The 15,459-nt window shown below is 52.9% G+C and overlaps 1 protein-coding gene across 6 annotated transcripts in view; it reads right to left on the bottom strand.

Annotated features, from left to right (window-relative positions):
* Nucleotides 1–15,459, bottom strand: part of EP400 (E1A binding protein p400) — a 1,542,855-nt gene that overhangs the window by 29,307 nt on the left and 1,498,089 nt on the right. For all 6 annotated transcript variants that reach the window (XM_069620067.1, XM_069620064.1, XM_069620063.1 and 3 more), the window contains one exon: nt 14,537–14,614. In XM_069620067.1, coding sequence (XP_069476168.1) covers nt 14,537–14,614 — 78 coding nt within the window. The remainder of the gene's footprint in view (nt 1–14,536; nt 14,615–15,459) is intronic.

Raw genomic sequence — 15,459 nt, forward strand, 5'->3', positions numbered from 1 at the left:
TAAACCACTGCCACCAGCTATTCATTGAGGAAAGGCTAACAAAAATGTTACATGAGAAGCTAGACAAAAGGGATACCAAGTAACCCCTCCAGCACCCTATTGTAAAATAGTGTGTGCTGGGTCTAGAAAGTTACAAATAGAAGTAAAGTCAATTTCACTTTATTGCTCTAGGAAACAGAAGTTTATCCAAGAGAAGGTATTTAAACCTTGGGGAAATCTGAAACTGTGCCTCTGCACTGAAGGTGCTGTGTGACACAATGTAAAAGATGATGCCTATGGAGTTGGTCAGATGCCACAACCAAAAGAAACAGTGTTCAAAATCGCATTAAAATACACCAGAGAGTGGAAAAAATGGTCTCACTCTCTCCAAGTTAAAAATTAAAGTCCTTAAAATCCAGCAAAGTTGCTGGGGGTCTTTAAGGTAGAAAGGAATAAGCACATTTCTGAGAATTCTCCCTAACAAAGAGGAAAAGAAAAGAATAGATCATGTTCATGGTAATTTCATGATGTTAGGTGAAATTAGTGCAGTCCAACTGTTGAGACTACACAAGACTTATCTCTTGGTATTAGGAAACCAACATTTTAATATAGGCCTGTACTACACAAGTTGGTAGAGTGACTGAGCGGCCAGGACTATTTTAAGAGGGGTAATGTGAGCTGCAGAGCTGTAGCATCGAAATCAGTAAATACAAGTATCCAATTCAACACTTACACACTTAAGTTATATAATCAATTATTTATACACAAAGATATTTAAAGCATTCTTTAAAAAGCAGTAATTAGCTGTAACATTAATATAAAGTTAGGATTCAATTCAAAAAGTGAATACAGCAGCTGAGTAATTCATTCATATGTTACTCATGTTCCAGGACCCGGAAGTGACGTCATTTGAGGTTAGAATAGCATTTATATAGTATCACCTTTGCAATATTGAGTTTCTCAAAAAGGAAAGGTTAGGGTTAGATCAGAATAGACTGATAGGTTATAAGAACAGTTAGATTCTCCCAAAGGGATGCAGGCAATCCTTTATCCCAGCATTAAAGTTTTCAACATTTAAAACCTGTAAGGGAACAAGCATTGCCAAAACCAATAGGTTCAGAAGTGGGCCTTTAGGGAGCCGGGACAGCCAAAGTCAATGGGCAAAGTCAAAGTTCTGATGCTCTTCTTCTTAGAACATTTTTCTTAAATAGACCGTGTTCAAAAGAGAAATCACAGCAACTCAAGAGGTGTCACCTTTGGAAAGCACAAGCTGTAAGGCCAATGCAGATAAGTTGAGGTCAAATTAGTGAATGGTTAAAGCACACTCCCAAAGATAGGAAGCACCCCAAATGGCAAAAGGATAATGTACCCCAAGCCCCACAGTACCTTTCAAATGAAGTTGTTCGAGATGGTTGCCTTCACAAAGCAATGCAGTAGACCGTTGTTCCTGGTCCTTGGTCGTGGTGACGAAAGGGAAGATTTCTTACGGGCTCCTGTGGCAGCACTCAAGAGAGTGACTTGGCAGCAATGGAGTTCCGTCGATTCAGCGGCTCTTTGTGGTTATGGCACCTTTTTCCTCAGTGCCAAAGAAGAATGAAAAATTCTTGTTAGGATTTCCGTGATCCCTCAGTCCTGGTCTCTGATGTGGGAATTCTGTATGCAGATTTATTGCTTCTGTAGGGTCCTCTGGATGCCAACGAAGATCTGGCCGGATTCATGCTTCGAAGACAATGCACTCACAAGTGGTCGAGGTACCCCAGGTATTGGACTTCAGCAGCCTTGGAAAGTCGCAGCAAGTTGGGGTTGCGCCAAAATAGAGTTTGTCTCGAGGCTAGTTGGTCCCACCAGCCTAAGGGAGGAAGTCGTCCTTTGTAGGTGTTCCCCGTTGATTCGAAACAGGGTCAGCACAGCTGCAGGGCTTCACCAGGTCTCTCGCAGTCCAGGAGGGTGCTGCTGGCGTCTTCTGCTTCGGATGTTGTCCTCCAGTGGTCGACTCTGCTCTTAGTCCCAAAAAACTCAATTTTATTTTTCCAATTTCCCATTCATTCACAGCTGTAGGCTGTCAATCACACAGCAGGGTGGCTGTCCTACAGGACAGCCACCTGGCCAATTGCAACTGGTTTCACTCGGAACACCTAGAGACAAAGGACAGGGAAGTTTCGTGTTCCCTCCCTCACCTCCTACGTTTTCAGACACACTGGAGCCTGGGCGGGCGTCAGGGCTGAAGCCCGACAAAGGTAAAATGCACAAAGGACTCAAACCTGATGTAAACAGAGTAAAAACCCAGCAGAAACTAAAACAAGAAATGGCATAAAAAAGAAGATGGGGGCGTGGCTTGGTGCCAAGATGGCTGGTCTAGCTCTCAGAGCTCCGGACCATGTCCACATGCCGACATTGAGACGTTAGGGTAGGCTGACTGCCCAATATCGACAGACGGTGCCTCCGGCGGGGCTCCTGCATGCAGAGGCCAACTTTCAGTCCGTGGGATTACTGATGTCCCGAGAAAATATCCAGTCGAAGAGGGGCCGGGGAGGCCTCCGCTCCTCCGCTCCAAAATGGCAGGCGCCGCATAATCCATGAAACCACCTCACCCGCTGCATGAAGCGCTGGCCTTGGCGGCCACCGGGGCAGGCCCTCCGACAGGCCGAGTCCCCCCTGTGGCTCCGCTCCATGCCTGCTCCCCGGCACTTACCTGCAGTTCATAGGTGTCTGGCTCGCCGTGGCACCCGGACGGCTGCCTGACTCGCCGGGACCGGGGCACGACATGGGGAACACCCGCAGGGACTGAGGAGTGTGAGGCGTGGATGCAGAGTTTCCTATCCCCCCCCCCACCGAGTCCTCGTTCATTGCGGGCGACCCGCACTCTGCTGATGGGGTGCCTGCTCTCCCCTCCACCTGGGTGTGCTGCCATCTAGGAGAGCAGCGTGCCCTGCTGCATGAAGAGCAGCCCCTTCATCCGGCGGAGTCCCCAGGAGCAGCAGGAGGGGTGTCTGCCGAGGAGGAGAAGGAGAGAGTTGCGACGGCTGGGTCTGCAGGGCCCCCATAGCCTCCAGCTGCATCAAAGGCGATCCGCACCCGGTTGATGGGGTGCCCACTCTCCCTGCCGCCCGGCGCAGACATTAGAGGCACCCGCTCAGTGACAGGTACGCCCGCATTGGCCGTTCTGGGGAAGGTGGCGGGGAGGTGAGCCCACCCAGACGGGAGATAATTGCGCACCCCCCCCCCCCTTCTGTACATCGGCGGTGGGTTTGGGGCAGCAGAGACGCACTCCCCAAGCACCCCTAACTGCAACCTGCGACCAGCCTCACACCTGCCTCCTGCCCCCGAATCCAGGGAGAAGGGGACTTGACTCTGTGGCACCTCGAGGCCTGAGGAGATACCTACACTCTCCCCCCCCTTTTGACTCTGATATAACAAGCTCCCCCAGAGCAGGGGGACGGCCGAGGCAATGGGGGAGCGCGACCCCCAAACATCAGCCAGGAGGACCATTGCTCCGCTCCCTGTCCCTCCCCCTGCCCGGGTGGGAGCGGGGCCAACAAGATCTTCTGGGGCCCCCACAAGCATCGTGCCACAGCCTGCCCACAGCCCCCTGCTGCACATGTGAAGGACTCCTGCCGACAGCCTGTCCCACGCACCCTGTTGGCAGCCCGGATACTACGCAGCGCACCAGGGCCCACCGCGCCTGCAACCAACAGCCTGCAGACCCCTGGTCGCCTCTCGCCGACCCCCAAACGCCTGGTCAGAGGCTGCAAACCACCGGCACTGCAATCTTGTGGCCCTAGTTACGGGCCTGGGCGCGCTGCACGCCGGTCGGCCCTGCCGGACTCGGGGAGCCCACCCCGGCAGCCCAACTCGTGGCACCTGTACTCCCCAGGCCCTGCCAGCACAGAGAGAACCCTCCCAAACTAACATACCTGGAACCTCGCAGACCATCTGTGCACCCACCCTCCGCCACAGGTGCCTGCTGAACCAGGAGCCCCATCCCTGCACATGGGATCCTTGGGAACCTAGCACTGCCTCGACCAACATGGGCAGAGGCCAGGACAAAAAGCCCTCAGGGGACCGCACCCAAAGGCCCAGCGACACATACCCCAGAATGTCCAGGAACAGCAGACCCCCGAAGCTAGCGGACATCTCCGCCTGTTCACGGCAACCACGACTGAGAAGCCCAAATGGGGAGAGCGCCCTGAAGAGCCCAGCTCGGAGTCCCAGGCGGATGCCCGCCTTGACCAATCAGCGCAGGGGGTGACAAAAGGGGACCTTCAAGACCTCCTCGCAGCGATCACTAAAGAATACCAAAAAGGCACCGAGGAACTGAAAGGCAAGATCTCCACCTTGGACAAAAGGGTGGGCGAAGTCGAGTCAAGAACGGAAGAAATAGAAACCACCCTATTCGAGCAGAACTTCGGAAATCGGCAAGAGCGTGGAGCGAATTGCAGCGCTCGAGGCTAAATGTGAGGCCCTGGAGCTGAAACAGGACGACACCGAGAACAGATCCAGGCGCAACAACATCCGCCTGAGGGGAATCCCCCCCCCACACTCTTCGATGCAGAGCTGGGGGCCTATGTTAATGACCTCCTGCGCTTCATCCTAACCCTCCCAGATGGCCCCCCCTGGAGCTCGACAGAGTCCACAGGACCAGGTCTAGGCAAAGCAACGCCTCCCCCTCCAGACGTCCTAGTGAGGGTGCATTTCTTTAAGATCAAAGAAGAGATCATGTGCGAGGCTAGAAACTCTCCCCCGTCTCCACCCTAGTACTCTTCCAGGATGCGGTAATCTCTCTATATCAAGAATTAGCGGCAGTCACCTTGGCAAAGAGGAAAGCTCTTAAACCACTGGCCGACTGGTTCTGTAAGAGGAAGATCGCATACCGCTGGGAATTAATTCGCCACCTCCCTATCTTTCGCTTGGGAAGGCAAAACCCGCCACATCCTCACCCCCAGAGAAGCGGCAAATTTCATGAACCCAGAGGAGACGCCGGGCGCAGTCGAAGAGCCCGCCCGGACCTCAGGGGGAGGACCACGGGAGCCCCTGAAGTCTTGGACCAGAGTCGAGATGGCGCAGACCGCGCATCCCCCCTGCCAAAAACAAGGACGACGACAACAGCTGAGCCTGCGGACTGCCTCTCAAAATCGGGCAGCCCACCAGCCTGCAACTTCCGGAAACCCAGGCCCTCGCACTACACGGAGATCACGCACATGAATCCAGTGGCCCATGGTCCGGGCGACCCGTCCCTCCCTGGGGCTTGCCCGACAGGAACTGCCTAACTCCTCAAATTTTTCACGCCATGGAGGCCCCTAAACCTCCCGCCGAGGCCCGATGGCCTGCCGGGGTGGTACTCCCCAGAGCCCCCCCATGTGGCGCCCCACCGTTCAGTTTCACCAGTTACACAAGAAGCACTGTTGCCTCCAACTGACTTGGCGTGTTGGACCGGTCGCCTGCCCCGTTCGCTTAAGGCTGACCTGGATGTTCATTCAGTGGGTTTGGGGGGGCGGGGGGAGCTTAACAGAAAGACAAACCAAAAGGGTCAGAGGGAACTCGACGCAGCGGCGGGCAGGGGGGGGATGGGCGGGGGTTTACATATTTCTTTTCCATAGAAGCCTCGGATGGGGACCCCGGAACAGACTATTAAAGTGACGACCTGGAACGTCTGGGGCCTTAACGCACCCAGGAAACGGAAACTCGGAGCAAAAGCTAACGCGCCTGGTCTCGGATAGTCTTCCTCCAGGAAACGCACCTCTTGGAGCCTGACGAAAAGCACATCAACTTCCGAAGTTATCCAAGGCGCTTCTTCGCCTCGGCGAAAAAAAAAAAAAGAAAAAAAGAGGGGCGCGATCCTCATCAGCAGCAATCTGCCCCTAACCCAAGTCACCACCAAAAAGGATCCAAAGGCGAGGGCATATACCTGCTACTCAGAGGCCAACTGGTCGAGCTACTGATCACCCTAGTCGCCATCTACAACCCCAACAAGGACCAAGACCCTTTCCTCCGCAAGCTCCTGCCGACTATGGCCACCTTCACCAGAGGCCAGTTCCTCATTGGGGGTGGACATCAACCTGCCACCAGACCCTATCCTGGACAAAACCCTCCCACCTTCGAGAAAGGACTTCCTTAACGCCCTAGCTTTGGCCGAATTCCTAAGGGAAACAGAAACCTTAGACATCTGGAGATTCCCCAACCAAGGAGCAAGAGACTACACACACCTGTCGCATGTACAAAAGGGATACTCGAGGATTGACCTGATACTACGCATTACTGTTTGCTCTGCATTGTGGTAAACTAGTGCCCTCCACCCACTTCCTGTCTGCATACTCGTGTCATCCGCCTCCCCTCCTTCTCCATGGTGCTCTCTATCTCGCCTATCTACTCTAACTGCTTCTCTATTGACTATCCTGCTCTCCTCACTAAATCTGGTAGGAAAAAGTTTAAAAAGGACATCCTGGTCTCCAACCCAGGCCTCCCTATCGCTGACACCTACACGAGCGCCTGCTCCAGGGAAACTCTTACTGACATTCTCTTTTTCGTGCCTTCACCTGACCTATGGACCCCTCACATGGTCGCTGTGCTCTCTCCTTTCTCCTCCTCTCCCATTAATGGTGGCACCCGTTGGGATGTCCTCTTGGCCCCTTTCCACTCCTCTAAGGCCATCATTAATGTCTATGCTAACGGGACCGTCTTGGTCCAAGGCCCGCAGGCCAACCTTCACCTCTTTGATAGACGCTTCCCACGCCTCATCAACTTCCTCTCCGCTCCCGCTGTCCCCCCTCCTCTGTCCTCGGCTACCTTGCCTCTCCCCTCCCTCCCTGCCCCTTCTCTTGCTCCCTCTTCAACTCCTTCTCTAACACCTCCGCAGGGCGTACCTCTGATCTGTACCCCTCCCCGGAAGTTTTTCAAGGGTGGCAACCTTCTCCACATTGCCACTCTAAATTCTCGCTCTGCCATCAAGCACTCCTCTGATATCTGTCGCCTTCTTGAGGAACTGGACCTCGACGTCCTCGGTCTCACTGAGACATGGTTCACTGCCAGCTCTGCCACCAGCTTCGACACACTCCTACCTGACGGCTACAAGATCCTCTCCATGCCTAGGCCAAACCGCTCAGGGGGTGGTGTTGCCCTTATCTTCCCTGAGTGGATTCCTGCCACTGTCACTCCTACGCAGACCTACTCCTCTTTTGAATGTCTTGTCTGCCGACTCTCTCTCTCTCCTAGCCATTCCCTTACCGTGGCTACTATCTATCGGCCACCTGGTCAAATTTCATCCTTCCTCTCTGAGTGGGCTGACCTCTCCTCCTCACTCCTGTCCTCAACCACCCAACTCCTCTTTCTCGGTGACTTCAACATCCACCTCGATGCCTCCTGTCCCCCCACTGGTCTCTTTCGCGAACTCTGCAACTCTCTCTCACTCTCTATCCTCCCCTCTGGGCCTACTCACTCTGCAGGGCACACTCTTGATGCTCTGATCTCTTCTGACCTTCCCCTCTCCCTCCCTCTCTCCACTCCTCTCTCCTGGAGTGATCACTTTCTCCTATCCTCCCACCTCTCCCTCCCTACCCCACAGGCAAAGCCACCCTCGTCATTGCCACCCACCTTCTCGGTCATCCGACCCATGAAGCGCGTGTCAGTTGAGGCTTTCGCTGCTACCTTCTCGCCCCCTCCTCCCCCCTCGGCTGACTCCCACCCTGACACAGCCCTCTCCATCCTCTATTCCTCTATATCTGATACTCTCGATATCCTTGCCCCCGTCATGAGAATCCGCCTGAAGCCCAAAGCCAAATGTAACTCCTGGTATGACTCGGATCTCGTCACCCTAAAACGCAAGTGCAGGGTGGCAGAGAGGAAATGGCGTGCTTCATGCTCATCCTCTGACAAACTGGCCTGCCGCCTGCTCCAAAGGCAATACCGGCTCTCCGTTCTCACCAAGAAGAGAGCCCTTATCCAAGCCCGCATCTCTGAGGCATCTAACAACTCGGCCGAACTCTTTAAAATCTGCAAGGAGCTGGCCAACCCTGCTGCAGTCTCTACCTCTCCTGTCCCCTCCCAGGCCCTCTGCACCGCACTGGCCTCGCACTTCATCTCAAAAACTCAGGACATCCTGTCCTCGCTCTCCTCCTCTCTCCTCCCTCCCTCTCTTCCCGGCCCTTCCTCTTGCTCTCTTGCAGCCTCCCCTCCGCCCTCCTTCTCTGCTTTTCCACCTTTTTCTGCTGATGAGGTTTCCAGACAAGTCCGATCTATGAAAGCCTCGTCTAAACAGGTTCACCCCTGTTCCTCCAAAACCATCAAGGACCACATCGACTCCCTGGCTCCTGCCTTGGCTGCCTTTTGCAACCACTCATTCGCCTCTGGAGTCTTCCCATCCCCCCTCAAGCACTCCCTTGTGCACCCCCTCCTCAAGAAACCCTCCTCCGACCCCTCCTGCCCGGCCAACTATCGCCCAATCTCCATCACTCCCTTCCTGGGCAAGCTCCTGGAGAAACTGGCCATCTCCCAGCTTAACCTCCATGCTGAATCTGTTGGTAATCTTCATGACCATCAATCCGGCTTCAGAGCGGCCCGAAGCACGGAAACTGCTCTCCTGAACATCCGTGAGGACCTGCTCCTGAACCTCGATTCCAACACTCCCTGTGTTCTCATTCTGCTCGATCTCTCCTCTGCCTTTGACACTGTCAACCATGCCATCCTGCTCAACCGTCTCCGTGATAACCTGGGTATCACTGGTCAGGCTCTGGCATGGCTGACCTCTTTCCTTTCCGGTCGACCCTCCCAGGTCCAAATGGGCTCCTTCCTCTCTGACATCTTTTTCTCCACCTGTGGTGTCCCCCAGGGATCCAACCTCTCTCGCTGGCTTTTCAACCAGTATCTGGCACTCCTTGCCCACCGCATCGCCGCTCTCTGCCCCTACTTCCAGTGCTATGCGGACGATACCCAGCTCATTTTCAGGCTACCCTCGGCCTCCTCCTCTCCTTCCCTCATCTCCGACTGTCTGTCTGCTATCCAGGAATGGTGTGCCGCCAATGACCTCTGCCTTAACGCCAGTAAGACTGAGATTCTACTCATCGGCACACCCACTCCCTCCTTCCCTGCAGCTCTCTGGCCGGCCTCCCTTGGCCCCCTTCCTGCCCCTACCTGCAAGGCTAAAAACCTTGGGGTCATCTTCGACTCCACACTCTCCTTCTCTCCTCATATATCTGACGTCTCTAAGAAGTCACACTACCAGCTGCACCTCCTCAGAGGTATTCTTCCCTTCCTCTCCTTCCCCCAGAAGCTCACTGTCTCCCGAGCCCTGGTTCTCTCAAGGCTGGACTACTGTAACAGCCTCTATCTTAATCTGCCTGCCTCCACTCTCCGCCCTCTGCAACTTATCCAGAACAGAACTGCGAGACTTGTCCTTGGCCTCAAGCCCAGGGACCGTATCTCTCCAGGACTGAAATCTCTTCACTGGCTCCCAGTGGCTGCGAGGATTAAGTTCAAAACCCTCTGCATTGTCCACAAGGCCTTCTGGGGCCTGGGGCCTAAATACCTTCAACTCTCTCTTCCTAAATATCTTCCTTCACGAGCCCTTCGCTCATCCTTCTCCAACTCCCTCATGGTCAGCCGCTTCTCGAAGCAACGAGCTGGGGGTAGATCTCTCTCCGCAGCAGGGGCCTCCCTCTGGAACAGCCTTCCTGCCTCCCTGAAACTTGAGGAGAACCATCTCCGGTTCCGGAAGCACCTCAAAACCTTCCTCTTCGCTTCTGCCTTCTCTCTCCCTCTCCCCTGCTAAACCTGCTTAACTCCCCACTGAATTCTGCACTAAACCTGCATCTGAGCCACTCTCAGCGACCTCGGTCCAGGTCCCAGCCACTCTCCACTTGCACTGCCTCCCTGGCTCCCCCTGCACTGTGGGACTGTCACTGCATCCCTACAGCCCCCTTCCCAGCACTTGCTCTGCACTTACCTCGCACTTGCCACCAGCTGGCCCTTTTATTTATTATTTATTATTTATTTATTTTACGCTACTTACCTTGTACCGCACTTCCCCCCCACCTCCTCCCCCTGCACTTTCTCCTTTTCCCCTTACCTCTGCACTTGCGCGATCTGAATGACACCTGGCCTAGTAGGATCGTTTGTCTGTCTTCCCCTTGTTTCCCTCCCTCCCTGCCTCGTCGCGCCTTGAAACACTTGTGTATAGGCGCGTTACAAATATCATATCATATCATATCATATCATACTAGCCTCTAGCCCGCTGGTCCCCTGCGTCGAGGGAATCGACATAGGACACATCACCATCTCAGACCACGCGGTAATGACTTTGAGCCTACGCACTCAGGGGCTCCCGAAACCCCGCCAAAGGCCCTGAAAACTCCAAGACCACATCCTCTCGGACACAGCCATCAATGCCGAATTAGCGGAAACCCTTGTGAACTATTTCAAGGAGAATGCCACCCCGGACGTCACCTCAGCAACCACTTGGGATGCAATGAAGCCAGTGATCCGGGGGTAGCCATGAATGCCACACCAAGGCTCCGCAGACTTAACCAGCTACACCAAACCAACCTGGAGAGAAAAGTAATAGAGCTGGAAAGCAGCTTCAAAAAGCGCCCCGCCAAAGCCACCGACCGAGACCTCAAACGAGCAAAGGCAGAACTGGAAATGCACCAGGCAGACCGGGCGGCCAGAGCCCTGTTGTACACCAAACAATTTTACTATTTTAACAGCAACAAGGCGAACCGCCTCCTAGCGCACAAACTGAAGAAAACTCAAACTAGGAACTTTGTCCAGTGCCTGTCGGACCACTCCGGCACCCTGCGCTACCTAGAGGCAGAGAAGCTTGACCTTATGACGCATCATCATGAAGGTATCATGGCAGGACCCCCCATGGCCACCCCAGACCGTGCCAGTTTCCTGGAGGCCACCCAGAAGCTCCCGATACACCCGGCGCTAGAAGCTCTGGAGCAGCCAATCACAACGGAGGAAGTATCTAACACGATTCGCACTCTGAAGAACACGTCCCCCAGGCGAGTCGGAGTCAACAAAATGTTCCAAGAAGTTCGCCTACATCCTGGCTCTGCAGCTGGCTGGCCTGTTCAACTCCTTTCTAACGTCGGGGGCCACTACACCATCCATGGAAGAGTCCTCCACGTTCCTCATCCTAAAGCCGAGCAAAGACCGCACACTTTGCGCGTCATATAGACCTATCATGCTACTGAACAACAATGCCAAACTGTTTGCCAAAATCCTGGCCAACAGACTAGCCCCCATCCTCCCAGACATCATCCACCCGAACCAAACTGGGTTCATGGCGGGCCGCAGCACGCAGGACAACATTAGAAGAACGATCAATATCATCGAGTCAGCGCATAGAGTGGGCATCCCCCTGGTGGTTCTCTCATTGGACACTCACAAAGCATTCGATATGCTGGACTGGGGCTACATAGAAGAAACCCTCCGCCACTATGGGTTCGGCCCTAACTTTAGGAAATGGGCCCTTGCCAATTACCAGCATCCTTCCACCCACCTGAGACTGAACAGAGCTTGTTCCAGGAAATCAGCATCACGAGGGGGGGGATCAGGCAGGGATGCCCCTTCTCCCCGCTCATCTTCGCTCTCTCCATGGAACCACTGGTCAGCAGGATCCAGAGCAACCCGTTATCCAGGGCTTGGAACTCAAGGGAGAATCCTACAAAACGGCCCTTTACGTGGACATACTGCTCACTCACACCCAAGCAGAGGAGTCCATGCAGGCCCTATGGAAGGAGCTGGAGGAATTTAAAGAAGCCTTGGGGTTCACGATAAACATCGCCAAGTCCACAGCTATGAGTGTCAACATGCCAGACAGCCTCATGGAGCGACTGCAAACCTCCTACCCGATCCAGTGGGCTAAAGCTCAGATAAACTACCTGGGGGTCCAGATCCCGTCCAAACCAGAAAACATATACAGAACAAATTTCCCACAACTAATCAAAGATCTCAGAGACGACATAGGAAGCTGGCGAAAGCAGGAAATCTCTTGGTTCGGCAGCATCTCTGCGCTGAACATGAACCTGCTCCCGAGACTGCTCTACCTCTGCCTGGCGCTCCCCACAACTGTCCCCATGAAAGCCTTGCAAAAACTGCAAAGGGCCATTTTGAAATATGTCCTGGAGGGCAAGAAACCGTGAATCCCAAGACACATGCTTCGCGGACCTGCCTTCGGTGGTCTGGGGGTCCCAGACGTGGCCAGATACTGCCTCGCAGCCCAGCTTTCCCACGCCTTTGCTTGGAAAACAACCACCAATCGAGTTAGATGGCTGAAACTCGAAGAGGACTGGAGCTCCACCCCGATTTAAGCACTTCCCCACATGAAAGTAGGCAACATGCCCGGGCTCAAAGGCCCGCTACCGGCAACGTGGAACACTGTTGAACTGGAAGAAAGCAGCCCAGCTCTGGAAAAGCAGAAGCTCGACAGGTCCGCTCAACCCAATCTGGGGCAACCCTGACTTCTCCCCAGGACTCGTCCCAAACACCTTTATCAGATGGCAGGAGGGCGGCCTGAGAACCATGGCGGATTTCTATGTGAATGGGAACGCGCTAAACTTTGAGGAATGTAAGGCCAAATTCTCGATCCTTGAGACGGAAAGATTGCGTTATGCCCAGCTCAGGCACTGGCTATCCAGCGTAGCAGCCAGGAAACTAGGCGGCAGAGAGTCAACAGCCCTAGAGCAGACCCTCTCATCGAATCTCCCCAAAGGCGAACATTTCGACCTTATACAAACTGCTCGACAGTTCGGACCCGTCCAAAAAAAGAACTGTACATGCTCAAATGGGAAAAAGACATTGGCAGAACCACCGAGTCGGAGGAATGGAGTCAGATTTGGTCCCGAGCCCACAAGAGCTCCAGATGCACGACAAACAGAGAGGGCGCCTACAAGGTGTATTACAGATGGTACCGTACCCCAGAAGCTATAAACAAATTCAATCCGGCCATACCCCCACAGTGCTGGAGGTGTTGCTCCGACCGGGGCACGCTGCTCCACCTGCTCTGGGCCTGCCCGAAGTCCACGCTGTTCTGGAGGGAGGTCCTGGACCAGATCAAAGGGATAATGGGCCTCACAATCCCCTGGGACCCGGGCATCGTTTCCCTGGGAGCTACCGGCGAGGGCCAGGTCCGGCTAACAGGCCGCATAGCGGACTTCTGCATCCAACTCTTGATGGCAGCAAAGATCGCCTTGGCCAGACTCTGGAAGAACCCAAAGGCCCAGCCATACAAATGTGGTGGTTCAAATGTTGGGAGGCAGTGGCGGCGGGAAAAAAAAAATAAAAATCACAGCCATAAGATTCGACAATACCGCCAAATTCGAACAAATCTGGTCCCCCTTCCTGGACTACACAACGAAATATCCGGGCCTAGCGAGACAGCCCCCCCAACCTTCGTTGGATGGGGGTACAGGCCTAAAACACTCATGCCAGGGAAGGCGAAACAGGACACAACTCTGCCACCAGCAAACAGTCCTAGGCCCGACACAACCCTCCTTCCGGCACCCCGAGACCCGGGGAAGCCTGTACCTTGCCAGAGCCTTGCACCTGAGCAAGCGGTACGCTCCGCCCCCTTAACCCGTCAACCTAAGACATTCAGCTCCCCCCTACACCCTTCTGTGGACAGCTTCCCCCTCTGACTCCTCCCCTGGAGCCCAAAAGACTCGCCCAGCGTTGGGCCTATTTGTGTTCCGTTTATGTTTCTGTTGTGTTTCTCTTCTTCGTTGTAATATCTTACTTGCATGCCTTCTGGGAAAGGCGTCTCTGACGATGCAATGTTAAGCTTGTATGCATAAATACCAATAAAAACATATTTGAAGAAAAATAAAAAAAGAAGACGGGGCCATTTTGAGAAAATGGTCACCCTTGGGTGCAGCACTGCAGCTGAGGTATCAGCCTGCAGGTACATGTCACTAGGTAGCAAAAAAAGAAACAACTGCCAGAGGCCATTCCAGTTAGTTATTGTCACAAAATGATACATGAGGCATGGGTTAAAGGAGGTATTAGGTACACACCCCCAGCACTCCACAAAGGCTGGTGGTTACTGGACCCATAAACTAAAGGTTAGTAAGACAGGGGGCATCTTACTATTCTTGGCAACAGTAGTTCCCCCACAAAAAATAAGTTAAACATTAAGAGAAGTCCAAAGGACTTCTCAGTGGCAGTGCACAAAAAGTGCTGTGTATCACAGTGCAAAAGCAGATGCCCATGGAGTTTACCAGACTCCATATAACAGTAAGGAACATAGAAAATCATAGTCGGGAAAACACTCAAGTGAGAAAAAGGTCCCACTCCCTCAGGAGTATAAATTAAAAAGCCCAGAGTCTATCAGAAGAGCTGGGGTCTCTAAGGTTAAAGGGAATTAAATTAAAACTCTCCCTAACACATAACAGAAAAAATACTGATGTGCAATGGTTACAGAGAAAGCAAAGAACAGAGCACACGCACAAGTGCAAGATCTCAACAAGGTTGTTCAAAGTCATTCATTGAAGAATGGCACAGTACAATTTAACGGGTACGCCCAAAGGACAAATCAGGACCTGATGTTCATTGAATGGGAACCTACCTGTTGGGGGGCAGACACCATCTGCTGGATATTGGCTACAGTTGCTTGCTGCTGCACCACTTGTGGAAGCTTGGCCACCTGTCAGAAGAGAAAAAATGTGAGCACAGACCACCCGTAGAGGATATTCTTGAAATGTAGACATGTAACATTAGCTGAATTAAGGGGTTATTGGTGTAAAGGCTGTCAAGTGTTAGGATGCTGGACATTCACACCATATTCCCATGGTGAATAAGCAGCACTTTAAAATAAAGATATACTGATGAAAGAAAGCACAATTAAAAAAAAGGAAAACATTTTCCTGAATTATATCAATCTTGGAGATAAGTGCATGACCTCAGTATGTTGTACATTTTCAAAGAATGTGCTTGGACAGATCTTATTAGCTGTATGTTGCAAACTGATGCACCCAAGTACACTGTGTACACTGCGTGATGTTCCGCAGTGTGGGGGTGACTGCATACGGGGAGTGAGATATGCACAAAGTTTCATACTTGAAAATAGCACAACACTGGATGCAAAAGCCGAGAGGAATGGCATTGCAATTTGCAGAGGTAATGTGCCAAGGAGAGAGCCAACAACTGAACTAAGGGTTGATGAATTGAATATTTCCCATGTGCGTAATATTAACAGTATTGCGAAATCCTCTGAAGCAGTTCGAAAGGCCCGATTTTGAGACTGTACAAAACTCATGAAGAAAGTCGATGTGAGCATATCTGATCCACAGCTTACCTCCACTTCAACGAAACAGGTTTTGGAGCTGCTTATCAAATTCTAAGCTATGTTGATGGAAAGTAAAAATTCTAATGATCCTTTTTTTAGTTTACCTTTCTTTGCTTGATTTCTTGTTATCGAATGAGGGGTGGGTGAGACCCCTCAGCACCTCCGACTGCACCCAAAGCCCCCACTAAAACAATACTGAATAA

The sequence above is a fragment of the Ambystoma mexicanum genome, chromosome 10 (assembly GCF_040938575.1).
Source record: "Ambystoma mexicanum isolate Mex_15411 chromosome 10, UKY_AmexF1_1, whole genome shotgun sequence".
In the NCBI taxonomy this organism is placed as follows: Eukaryota; Metazoa; Chordata; class Amphibia; order Caudata; family Ambystomatidae; genus Ambystoma; species Ambystoma mexicanum.